The sequence below is a fragment of the Dermochelys coriacea genome, chromosome 11, assembly GCF_009764565.3.
Source record: "Dermochelys coriacea isolate rDerCor1 chromosome 11, rDerCor1.pri.v4, whole genome shotgun sequence".
NCBI classification, from domain to species: Eukaryota; Metazoa; Chordata; order Testudines; family Dermochelyidae; genus Dermochelys; species Dermochelys coriacea.
In genome coordinates, this window is record NC_050078.2 from 35,084,951 (window position 1) to 35,097,658 (window position 12,708).

A 12,708-nucleotide genomic window follows, 5' to 3' on the forward strand; every position below is an offset into this window, starting at 1 on the left:
CTGTGCTTTGTGTACCAACACTAGGAGTTCAATGCTTAGTACTAATGGCAAGATTTTCAAAGTGACTAGTGATTTGGAGTGCCTCAAGTTTTAGATGCCCAACTTTGGTGCTGAGCATCCATTCTCTGAAAATCAGGTACTTTTAAAATATCCCAACTCTGGCACCCAAAAATTGAAGCACTCACCACAATTACTAACCATAAAAAAAATATATTGACCATTGTCTTTTCCTCATCATCTGTGCCACACCACTAGCTGCTTCCCACATTAATCATGGAACTCATTTGTTAACAATGGAATCTGGGCTGCTCCAAACTTTCAGGTGGCCATAGCATGCTGTAAATATTTATGCAGAACTCCCTTGGGTTTCAATGAGCTGCTCAATGTAAAAAGTGATGGTGTGCTATGGTCCAAAGACTGTGAGAGTGGGATTTGGAGAAGTGGTGGAGAATAGCAAGAATTGAGTCTACTGACTTGACACAGTTTCTCCAAAAGGAGGAAAGTGATGTCTTAGGGGTCTATGCTACATTGCACTTTATAACAGGACACTGCTATGTGACATCTTGTTTCAACACCATGTGATGACATGGATTGGAAACCTGGGCCTGTCTCCAGGGTAAAAAGTAAACCTGCGAGAAAGAAACATAACCTAGCATCTCCAAAATAATGAGAATCGTTTCATTCTAGACCCCTAGGACTTTGTGATGTTAGTTTCCAAAAGTAGAATTACATACCATATTCATGTCAATGCCATTGGTGTATGTCCACGCATGCTGAAAGTACTCCTCGAGCCGCTGCCGCAAAGGGTTGGGGATTTGATGAAAGCGAATAAACTCTTTTACTCGCAGCATCTGCATGTGATACCGTGCAGTTCCCGAATACAGTCTTTGGATTATTGCAGATACATTTCCAAAAATACTCGCATACATTAATGCTGGATTAGGTAGAAACAAACAGTTAGCTAATATCACTACATGCTGCACACAACACAGCTGTTATTACTGCAGAGACTATTATGGAAAACAGGTCAGATCAGATCTAGTAACATTTTGGTCTTCTAAACAGAAACTGGATTTGAATATTGCCTGATGTAAGAAAAACATTCATAGCTTGTTTCAGAGTAGCAGCCGTGTTAGTCTGTATTTGCAAAAAGAAAAGGAGTACTTGTGGCACCTTAGAGACTAACAAATTTATTAGAGCATAAACTTTCGTGAGCTACAGCTCACTTCATTGGATGCATTTGGATGCATTTGAAGTGACCTGTAGCTCACGAAAGTTTATGCTCTAATAAATTCATAGCTTGTTAATTGTCTGAGTATGTTAATGGTGAGCATCACAGAAGGAACATTCACTGAAAGAAGTTTTACAAATATTAGCTAAACACGATTGCAATGTTTGGTTTTGAAAATTTTTAGTTCTGATCCTGTGAAGATTATGCACCTGTGGCTTAACTTTACCAGCCTATACACTTCAACAGGACTGCTTACAGTGGGTAAAAGTAAGCAGCACATAAGGTTTTGCAGGATTGGGGCCTAAAACTGAAGTACAGTGCGACCGTGATTATCTAAAGGCTATTGGGAGGTTAGTTTGAGTAACAGGTTCTTTTTCAATCTAATTAAATGTTATAGGGGGACAAGATCCAGTTTCATATAATGCAGAGTTTTAAATAACAGAGGTTGAAATAATGGAGACTGGATGGACTGTTGGATGTTTGTAGCCAAATTTCAATTTTGTATTTTAAAATCTGTTATAATATGATAAATGTTTGGAGCCATTCCGGACACATGCTCCTGACATAAATAAAAAAACAGAATCAGATGCAAGTCTCTTTAGGTTAAATAGCTCCAATAACTCACTGCAAACTCAGCTCTGTATCCTGTAAAGCAATTTGCTTAGAAGGACACATGCCTATGTAGAGCACCACTGACATAAATAGGACTCTGTGGGTGGCTCCTTTGCAGGATCAGGGTCTAAGGCTGGTTTTAGTGCATTCGATTTCTACTCCCTGTTTTTGGAAACTCGATAGATTTTGTTAAATTTCCAAATGAGAGACACAGCATCACCAGTTTATAGTAATCATTTTGATTTTTTTTCCTGGAAAGACAAAGAGAAGACACTGCCTTTCATCTAAGGGAGAAAAGCTGCTGTGATAGTTCCTTTAATGTTACATCAAAGCTCTAGAATTTCAATGAGAATTTCAATGCTGCACATTGATTACGAATCCCTAAACTAATTCAATCTGATTTAAAAATAAGCTCCACTAAAACAATAGTTTTCCATAAAAAGGTGGTTCTGTCTTTAAAAACATTGGCTACTACTGCTATGAAGTCTCAATTTTTGTGAAGAATACCTTAACATTACATATTTTTCCTTTAGCGGTTATCATTAACAGAAGGAGAGACTCTATGGTGGGTTAATGGATCAGAAAAGCAAGTCAGAGGAACATAGGAACTGCCATACGAATCAGACCAATGGTCCATCTGGCCCAGTATTCTGCCTCTTACAACAGCACTTCTAGTAAAGTATCAAATACCTCAGAGGAAGGTGGAAGAAAACCTGTATTGGACAACCATGGAACAACTTATCCAGTAGGGAAGTCTCTTCCTAACCCCCATCAGTTAGTGCTTGACTTATGCCCTGATGCAGGAGCACTTGTATCCTTTCTGAATAGTTTTTATAGTTTTTAACATAACTTCATTTGCCATATAAATGTCTAGTCTCATTAAACTATAGACTTTAAATAACATGTGGTAGAAATGAATTCCACAGATTAATTTTATGTTCAGTAAAAACAAAAGTATTTCCTTTATCACCTCTAAATATAATGCTTTTCAGCTTCATTGACTATTCCATTGTTTGTACATTATGAAAAATGTAAATAGGAGTCACCCAGTATACCTTTTTTATATAGTTTGTTTTGCTATATATTTATCGTGTCACCTTTCCTAAATTAAATGGTCCAATTTTTTCATGCTCTTCTCCTACAGAAGTCTATCTAGGCTTCAAATGATTATTGTTGCCTATCTTAACTTTATAAGGGCTACTTGTTTTAAAATTCATAGATTCATAGATTCATAGATACTAAGGTCAGAAGGGACCACTCTGATCATCTAGTCCGACCTCCTGCACAGCGCAGGCCACAGAATGTCACCCACCACTCCTATGAAAAACCTCACCCATGTCTGAGCTATTGAAGTCCTCAAATCATGGTTCAAAACTTCAGAGAAGCCTCCCTCCAGTCAACCATGCCCCATGCTACAGAGAAAGGCGAAAAACCTCCAGGGCCTCTCCAATCTGCCCTGGAGGAAAATTCCTTCCCGACCCCAAATATGGCAATCAGCTAAACCCTGAGCATATGGGCAAGATTCACCAGCCAGATACCCATAAAATCTACATATATAGTCAGAAAATACACATATAATTATATTTGTAAAAGCAGCCATGCTATTATTGTTCCTACAGTTCTTCATTTGTAGATTTTTTAAAGGAGAACCAAACCTTGGTGGTTTCATTTAAAAAAAACAGCAGCATTTCATTTCTGCGGGATATGAAAGCATTTAGCCAAGAGACCTCACTTGAAATTTTTTTTCCTGAGAGTTTTTAATTGAGTACCCTGTCGTAACATGTATTGTATTTTTCATAGGTTTCAGAGTAGCAGCCGTGTTAGTCTGTATTCGCAAAAAGAAAAGGAGTACTTGTGGCACCTTAGAGACTAACAAATTTATTAGAGCATAAGCTTTCGTGAGCTACAGCTCACTTCATCGGATGCTTTTGGTGGAAAAAACAGAGAAGAGATTTATATACACACACACAGAGAACATGAAACAATGGGTTTATCATACACACTGTAAGGAGAGTGATCACTTAAGATAAGCCATCACCAACAGCAGGGGGGGGAAGGAGGAAAACCTTTCATGGTGACAAGCAGGTAGGCTAATTCCAGCAGTTAACTGGCGATGGCTCGTCCTTCACCATCAACCTCAGCCTGGACCAGTCCACACAAGAGATCCACTTCCTGGACACTACGGTGCTAATAAGCGATGGTCACATAAACACCACCCTATATTGGAAACCTACTGACCGCTATTCCTACCTACATGCCTCTAGCTTTCATCCAGATCATACCACTCGATCCATTGTCTACAGCCAAGCGCTACGATATAACCGCATTTGCTCCAACCCTCAGACAGAGACAAACACCTACAAGATCTCTATCATGCATTCCTACAACTACAATACCCACCTGCTGAAGTGAAGAAACAGATTGACAGAGCCAGAAGAGTACCCAGAAGTCACCTACTACAGGACAGGCCCAACAAAGAAAACAACAGAACGCCACTAGCCATCACCTTCAGCCCCCAACTAAAACCTCTCCAACGCATCATCAAGGATCTACAACCTATCCTGAAGGACGAGCCATCGCTCTCTCAGATCTTGGGAGACAGACCAGTCCTTGCTTACAGACAGCCCCCCAATCTGAAGCAAATACTCACCAGCAACCACACACCACACAACAGAACCACTAACCCAGGAACCTATCCTTGCAACAAAGCCCGTTGCCAACTCTGTCCACATATCTATTCAGGGGATACCATCATAGGGCCTAATCACATCAGCCACACTATCAGAGGCTCGTTCACCTGCGCATCTACCAATGTGATATATGCCATCATGTGCCAGCAATGCCCCTCTGCCATGTACATTGGCCAAACTGGACAGTCTCTACGTAAAAGAATGAATGGACACAAATCAGACGTCAAGAATTATAACATTCAAAAACCAGTTGGAGAACACTTCAATCTCTCTGGTCACTCGATCACAGACCTAAGAGTGGCTATCCTTCAACAAAAAAGCTTCAAAAACAGACTCCAACGAGAGACTGCTGAATTGGAATTAATTTGCAAACTGGATACAATTAACTTAGGCTTGAATAGAGACTGGGAATGGATGAGTCATTACACAAAGTAAAACTATTTCCCCATGGTATTTCTCCCTCCCACCCCACCCCCCACTGTTCCTCTGATATTCTTGTTAACTGCTGGAATTAGCCTACCTGCTTGTCACCATGAAAGGTTTTCCTCCTTCCCCCCCTGCTGTTGGTGATGGCTTAAGTGATCACTCTCCTTACAGTGTGTATGATAAACCCATTGTTTCATGTTCTCTGTGTGTGTATATAAATCTCTCGTCTGTTTTTTCCACCAAATGCATCCGATGAATTGAGCTGTAGCTCACGAAAGCTTATGCTCTAATAAATTTGTTAGTCTCTAAGGTGCCACAAGTACTCCTTTTGTATTTTTCATGTGTTCACATCAGACTAAATACTATTGCTCTGAGCCTCCTGTCAGACGAAGTCCCCTCTGAAGACAAAATAGATTTTTTTCTGATAAAGAATTGAGTAAGGAGTGGAGGATTTGGCCATACTCAACAGTTCTCATGTGCATTGCCACAACTATTTACAATAGTAAAGGTCATGAAAGTGAGACCAATTCTATACTGCGTGCTGCTTTCTGTTGCCAAGTGCTGAGAGTACCAGGTGTATGTTTGTCTCCTCTTCTTGTATTTGATACAAACTCTCTAATACATTCCCTGTAGGTGAGTGTGCTGGCTCAGAATGGAGGGAGTAAAGAATATGAGAATATTACATGATCAAACATAACTCAATGAATGATGTGGTCTCTGTAAGGCAACTGCTAGAAAGAGCGAACCAGAGAATTTCTGGGAGAATTTGTTGGTGGTGACAGACTCTTACAGAGTATGTAACAGACTGTTGAAGTTTGCCAATAAAGTTTCTGCATGAGTGATGCACTTAAAAACACAATGTAAAAAGTGATGAGCAGGGCAGAGAACATGTGGAACCTGATCCTGCAGTAATGAGAGTAATGTTGTTTGAATGCCAAGTGACCTCTGCTTTGAAATGTCAGTAAGGCCAAAGAGTCATATCATTGATAAGTGGAATATTGTACGTTAGCCTAAGACTCCTCAGATTCACCTATCCTCCTCCTACAGCAGGGCCCTTTTTTATCATCTGCTGTTGAGAGTCAGGAAGTGGGTTCACAAAGGCTTTGAGACATATTTCTACTCAGTACTGAGGACTCTGTCTAGTGTACAGCCTCATAGGTGCCTGTCCACAGCATCTGCTCACACTAGCAAATGAAACACGCTCTTTCCTCTCACAGCTGCAAATGGTGCAAGAGCTGGCAGGATCAAGGCCCAAAGAGTGCTGGATATGTTCCTGTGTGTGTGCCTGACAACACTTCCCATGCAACAGGACAAACATCCACACAGCACAGGCAGATCAATGGAATCTTGTGGCTTTTCAGCTATCACCTGTCAAAGCTTGGAACTGGAACCCACAATCAGGAGAGGAGCAAAGCAAATACTCAAATGGTCCATCCTCTCAATTTTCAACTTTTGACACTTGAGGGGCTTGGTCATATTGGGGCTTATTTGCCAATGTCCTATTTAAAAAGCTTTTTTTCTTTGTCATAAATCATCTGTTTTCAACTAGATGGAAGCTGCTTGTTCTGAAAAAAGTCATTTCAGATCATAATACCACCATGGATAGTGGCCAATACCAGACATTTTAATGCTGATTGTGCAATGTTACAGCTACAGGTAGGAATATGGGCTGCATATATTAATGAATGTATTGTGCACATTTGGAAATCTCACCTGAGCATAAAAAGTGCTCAAATAAGCATTTTCTATTGAGAAAGGGTTGTATTTTGTTTTTAAACACTCAGAGACCTTCTCCTTTTGGCCCCAATTCAGCAAAGGACTTCCTACACCAGTGGTCTTATAGAAGTCAAGGTTCTACTAATGTGTTTAAAGTCAGGCACATTCTTCAGAAACTTATAGAATTGGAGCCTTTGTCTTTCCATATCTATATATATTTCATGGAGACAATTCCATACCTGAGCCTCCATGACACAGCATGATATGCTATAAATATATATTTATGTATAGTCATTTTTTTCATTTATCTGTCTTCTTCCCTCTATGTTTATAATTTAACAAACTCACTCTATTGTATCCATTGTTCAAATCTGAGTTAAAAATAAAGTAAAATAAAAAATACTTACAGCCAATCAACATAACACAAATGGAAAAGATTTTCTCTGAGTTGGTGTTAGGAGATACGTTTCCAAATCCTACGCTTGTCAGACTGCTGAAGGTAAAATAAAGTGCTGTAACATATTTGTCCTTGATGGATGGTCCAGAGCTTTGATCAGTCACATTGTAGGGTTTTCCTAATTGTTCTCCTAGAGAATCCAACCAACCAATTTTTTTAATCAAGTAAGGCCTTTCTACATTCCCAATGGCATACCAAATACAAGCAAGCCAGTGGGCAATTAGTGCAAATATGCACATAAGTAGCATCAGAACTGCAGCACCATATTCTGAATATCTGTCCAATTTCCTTGCAACCCTCACCAAACGCAGCAGCCTAGCTGTCTTCAGAAGACCGATTAATGTTGTTGTCTGCGAAAATAAGACACAGACATTAAAAACTGATTTTTATCGCTAGTAAGCATACTCCGAAATGGCAAACATGAACAGGCCTCAGCCTGAACTGGGTAAAGAAAAAAGACTGTCATTTATTAGAAGCAAAAAGGTTTAAGTGATAGCAACCTATTTCAATTTAATGTTGATTTAATTTCCTCTCAAAGCCTCCTACATGATTATCATGTAAAATATACTGAGGAAATGAACTGTCTGATGTGTTTTGTTAATGGTTAAAGATGGCATAACTTATCATTGTGATGTCTAGAATCATTTGAACATTGTATCTGACCTATTTTCCTAACTCCATAAGGTGACAAAATATTAAAATGCTACATATCATCAATAATATACGGCATGTGAAATCTAATCCTACCTTTGTGCAGCAAAACTGCACCAAGTTCCACTGACACCCTAGGCAGAAGGGTGGGGTTTGCCCCTCACTCTACAATTACCCAGCATTCTCTTGTTGGCATTTACCAGTTCTTATCCATTATTCAGTCATTTTATATGCTTGTGGTTAGTGCCCTTTAAAATAGATTATCAAGAACACTATAAATAGTAACTATAGAATTTCAAATAGAGAATTTAGCAACCAATATTTTGGCTACCCATTAAGTCTGTGCATGTAATATTAAAGCATAGTAAATGTCAGACAAAGTTTTCTGTATGCATCTATAATACATAACATTTAACAAGTTCTCTTAGCTTTATGAAAGGTTCTGGTGGGAATACTCTGCACATTAACGTATCCTCTCACTAAGTACTAAACTAGTTATTAATGTTTTATTAACCCTCTCTATATTTTATGTGTTTCAGAGTGAGAACAATATTGTCAACCCTTACATGAAAAATATGTGCTGCATGTGCAACATTTGTAAAAGGACAGTAATAGTATGTTTATAACAAATCCGCCACTGTTATATTACAACACCACATGGTGATAATTGAGTAACAACAGCTGATTAAGCTACCGCTATGTGATGGTACTGCCAAAAATTATGAAGTTGGCAGCTGAATCAAAGTCCATTGTGGGTGTAACAAATCAGTGCAAATGGTTTAATGACATCATATTTCTTCTAGACTTATTCCTGGACTAAATAAATGTGTAATTATTGTGCAGTCTGTTATTCACGAAGTATAATATGAAGGACACTTGAATTAGAACATAATGATGCAATAAACAGAAGAAGAAAAAACAATGTATGAATGATTGTTTTCTGATTACAGGAATTGGAAGGAAGGTGGTGCAGGCTAATTAATTTAAGATTCTGCTGACAGAGAATAATTTCAGTAAATACTTCACTTGCATTATGATGGATGAGGCTGAACTGAGAGTTATTTCAACATCTGAGAAGTTCACTAAGGCCCCAGATCCTGTGAAAACCTATGCATGTGCTTAAACTTGCATATTTGACTTTAATTTAAGCACGTGTAAATCTTTACAAGACTAGGGTCTAATGGTTTAGGACTCTGTCCTGTCTCACTTACACACATGAGCAATTCTTAGGCAAATAGCATAAATGGTTTCAATGAAATTATTTGTAGGTGCAATCATGGCTTTGCCCCATTGTATTGCCATGGGAACACACAGAAGGCAGACTGGCACAGTCTGCATTCCCCCTTGCACCAAGACAAAAGCACCTAGTGCCAGAATGATATCTGGTACAGCATACTTCCCCCAGCACACTCGTCATACCAATGCTCCACGCACTGCTTGCCCCAGGCCACCCATTCCCATCAGTTTTCCCAGAAGATGTAGCAGCTCTGTGGAAGCTGTTCTCCTCCCTGAACTGCTTGCTACCTGATTTCTTTAAATCTTGCCTGGCAGCACAAACCAGGCCACAGGCTGGCCCTGTGAGAGTAAGGATTTGCTGGATAACCACTTAATTTTTATTTGGCAGCTGTTCAGGGTTCACTGTGGGTCAGCATAATACAGTTACAACATCACATGCCTGCTATTGAGGTTACAGATTTGGATTAGCTAGAGCCTGATTCAGATCCCCTGGAAGTCAATGGCTTTTCATTGGGCCCTTAATAGGCAACACCACTTTTTCAGTTACCTTGCTTCAGGAAAGCAAATTCACATTTTGATTACAAATAAAAAAAATCCATCAGAGATGAAAGAGCAGCTTTGCTGTCAATAGTGAGCTACTTTTATATTCAGCTAGGCTGAGGTGACACTGATTCATTTTATTAGCCAATAAATCTAGCAGTCTTGATACTTTTGATTCACTTGGTCAATGGACTAAGTGGCCTTTTAAAATTAGATAGTCCTGAATCCTCTTGCTATGGTCAGGACTTGGCTAAGGAGGTGATATTCTTCAAGTACTTTATGTAGTTACCAAATAGCCACTCTGGCCATATTTACAGTACTGACTATACTCTCAGATAACAAAAAATACAAAGAGAACGCTATTTAAAAAAATGGAAAGAAATCCAAACCAATGGCTATTTTATAAAGATTAAAAAAATGCGTATTTTTAAAAAACACAGATGTTTAGTAGAAATATTACAGCTAATACAAGGCACTCATAGTAAAAATCATTGTTTCACCTCGTGCATCAATATCTTGGAAGTCAGAGATTTTCTTAAATGAATGAACAACACTTCATTCTCCCTATGCCATCACTTCAGCTTAATACAAGTCAACTTTGTTAAGAACTTTACTTTAATGGACATATTCTAAACACACTACCTAAACCAAATTGTTGTATTGTACCCCATACTTGTAAATATTTTCTGGTACTGATGAATATCTTTTCATTCTCAAAGGTCTGTACAGGGGTTCTCAAATTTAAGTACACCTCAACCCCCTTCTGACAACAAAAATTACTACATGACCCCAGGAGGGGGGACTGAAGCCTGAGCCCACACGAGCCCTGCCCCCCTTGGTGGGAGTCCAGGGCCCTAGCCCAAGGGATTCAGCCCTAGGCAGGGGGGCTTGTAACCTGAGCCCTGTCACTCAGGGCTGAAGCCAATGCCCGAGCCCCGCTGCCCAGGGCTGAAGTCCTTGGGTGTTGGCCCCAGGCGGTAGGGCTTGAGCTTCAGCTTTGGCCCCAGGCAGTGGAGCTCAGGCTTCAGCCCCGAGCTCCAGCAAGTCTAACACCAGCCCTGGTGACCCCATTAAAATGGGGTTGCAACCCACTTTGGGGTCCCAACCCACAGTTTGAGAACCACTGATCTATATGTAAAAGATGGTGAACCCCCACATACTTCCTGGACTGCTTCTGACATTTGTAATTACATTGCTTCCTGATCCAAAAGGCTATACATTTTAACTTTTATAATGGCTCAAATCCATGCTTAAAACCATGATCATAACATTCAGGTAATAACTCATAGGCCATCTCTGTATGGCTGCGCCCATAACAAGGGCTTATGTGAGCTCACCCCCAAATTGTAATGGTCAATTCAGATTGTTAGGAAGGATTATTTGATACTGTTCCTGAGAAGCTTGAGAGAGATAAATGTTTATAAACTTCTGCCTACCATCAATTTAGAAAAAATCCTGCTAATCACATTGGTTCACAGTTAGTTTATCTTCTGAGGAGTATGATGTTGAGTATATCTTATAAAATCCGTACCCATTAGTTATGGGTTTTCCTCAAATCTGCTTACTGTCTCATTCCTCCCTACTGAGGTTAGTTTAGATCCTCAACTGATTTATGACAATTTCCAGAGCCATGATGTTGAACTGATTTATGCTGGAGGCCAACTGATGATGGAATGACTAGAAACAGGAAGATCCATTAGTCTGTCTGATTGAAGAGGCATCATTTGGAAGGTATTACTGGTATTCAGTTGTTTGGAAGACTGAGTTGGGATTAGCCAATTATCTGCACACATGGTGTTCATTCTGAGCTTAAAGCCATTATAACTCAAACCCTGCTGGTTAGATCCTTCATCTTGTTTTGATGGTTTTATTTTCTTAGAAATATATACATTAATAATAATAATATTATTTTGATCGTCAGGTCCTATTTGTCTCTTTTAAAAACTAAATAACCCTTGATGTGTATGCGTAGCTCAAACTGATCCTTACAGTGTATTTACACTGTATTTCCTCTGTTACCACATTTACCAGCTTCCTAGTATTATAAGGTCCTTTTGAAGTTCCTCAAAATCTTCTTTAGAATAGATTAGCCTAAATCATTTTGTGTCATCTGCAAATTTTGGCACCTTTCTGTTCATCTCTTTTCCAGATCATGAATAAATATATAAAATAAGAGCAAACCTACTAAAGATCCTTGAGGAAAACCACTATTAACCTCTTTCGCTGTTTAAACCATTTTCTAATCCATAATAGAGCTTTGCCTCACCCTGTGATTTCTCAGTTTGCTAAATAGTCTCTTCTGAGGACTTTGTCGAAGTTAAAAACCTTTCTGTTGTATGTGTCATCATTGTCCTTCGCACCAACATCTTCAGTAATGAATGAATATTAGTCATTTACAATAGGGCATTTATTCTCAAACTGTGGTCCATGGACCATTGCTGTAGGTGCGCAGAGAGCTGACTGGGCAGGCGGTACTGGAGCTCCTCCTTGTTTCAAGTTGATAGACTTAAAGGCAGCTAAAAATATACTAAAGACTTTCCTGAGATTGCTTATTCATGTAAATGATTTCTGTAGTTCCCACCACAATGTTATGTGATCATGAATGGGTGGAGAGGTGGTCCTTAGGATTGCAAATGCAAGGGGAGATAATTCATATGAAAAGACATAGTCCATGATATGAAAGTTTGAAAATTTGATTTGCAAATCAAGTGCTAAAGTGGGAAGTAAAACCTATGTACGATATTTTCTGTAATGCTTGGATCTTGGTTTTAAAATACAGTTTAAGGGAAACAGGGGAATATACCAATTTGAACAGTGGACTGGGAGTCAAGACTCTTAGGTCCTATCCTTAGTGCTGCTATTGGGCATATTTCAGAGTAGCAGCCGCGTTAGTCTGTATTCGCAAAAAGAAAAGGAGTACTTGTGGCACCTTAGAGACTAACAAATTTATTAGAGCATAAGCTTTCGTGAGCTACCGCTTATGCTTATGCTCTAATAAATTTGTTAGTCTCTAAGGTGACACAAGTACTCCTTTTCTTATTGGGCATATTGTTTCATCGAAACATTTGCCAAGCTGTAAAATGGACGTTACTTAGCACGTGCATTGTGAGACTTAATTCAGAGTTTAGAAATAGAACATTCATATGCCT

General features: G+C 39.2%; 1 protein-coding gene across 1 annotated transcript in view; it reads right to left on the minus strand.

The window, feature by feature from the left end:
* KCNH7 (potassium voltage-gated channel subfamily H member 7) overlaps window positions 1-12,708 on the minus strand; it is a 338,644-nt gene that overhangs the window by 54,378 nt on the left and 271,558 nt on the right. Inside the window, 2 exon segments of the mRNA XM_043505208.1 lie at window positions 735-934; window positions 7,083-7,482. Coding sequence (XP_043361143.1) covers window positions 735-934; window positions 7,083-7,482 — 600 coding nt within the window.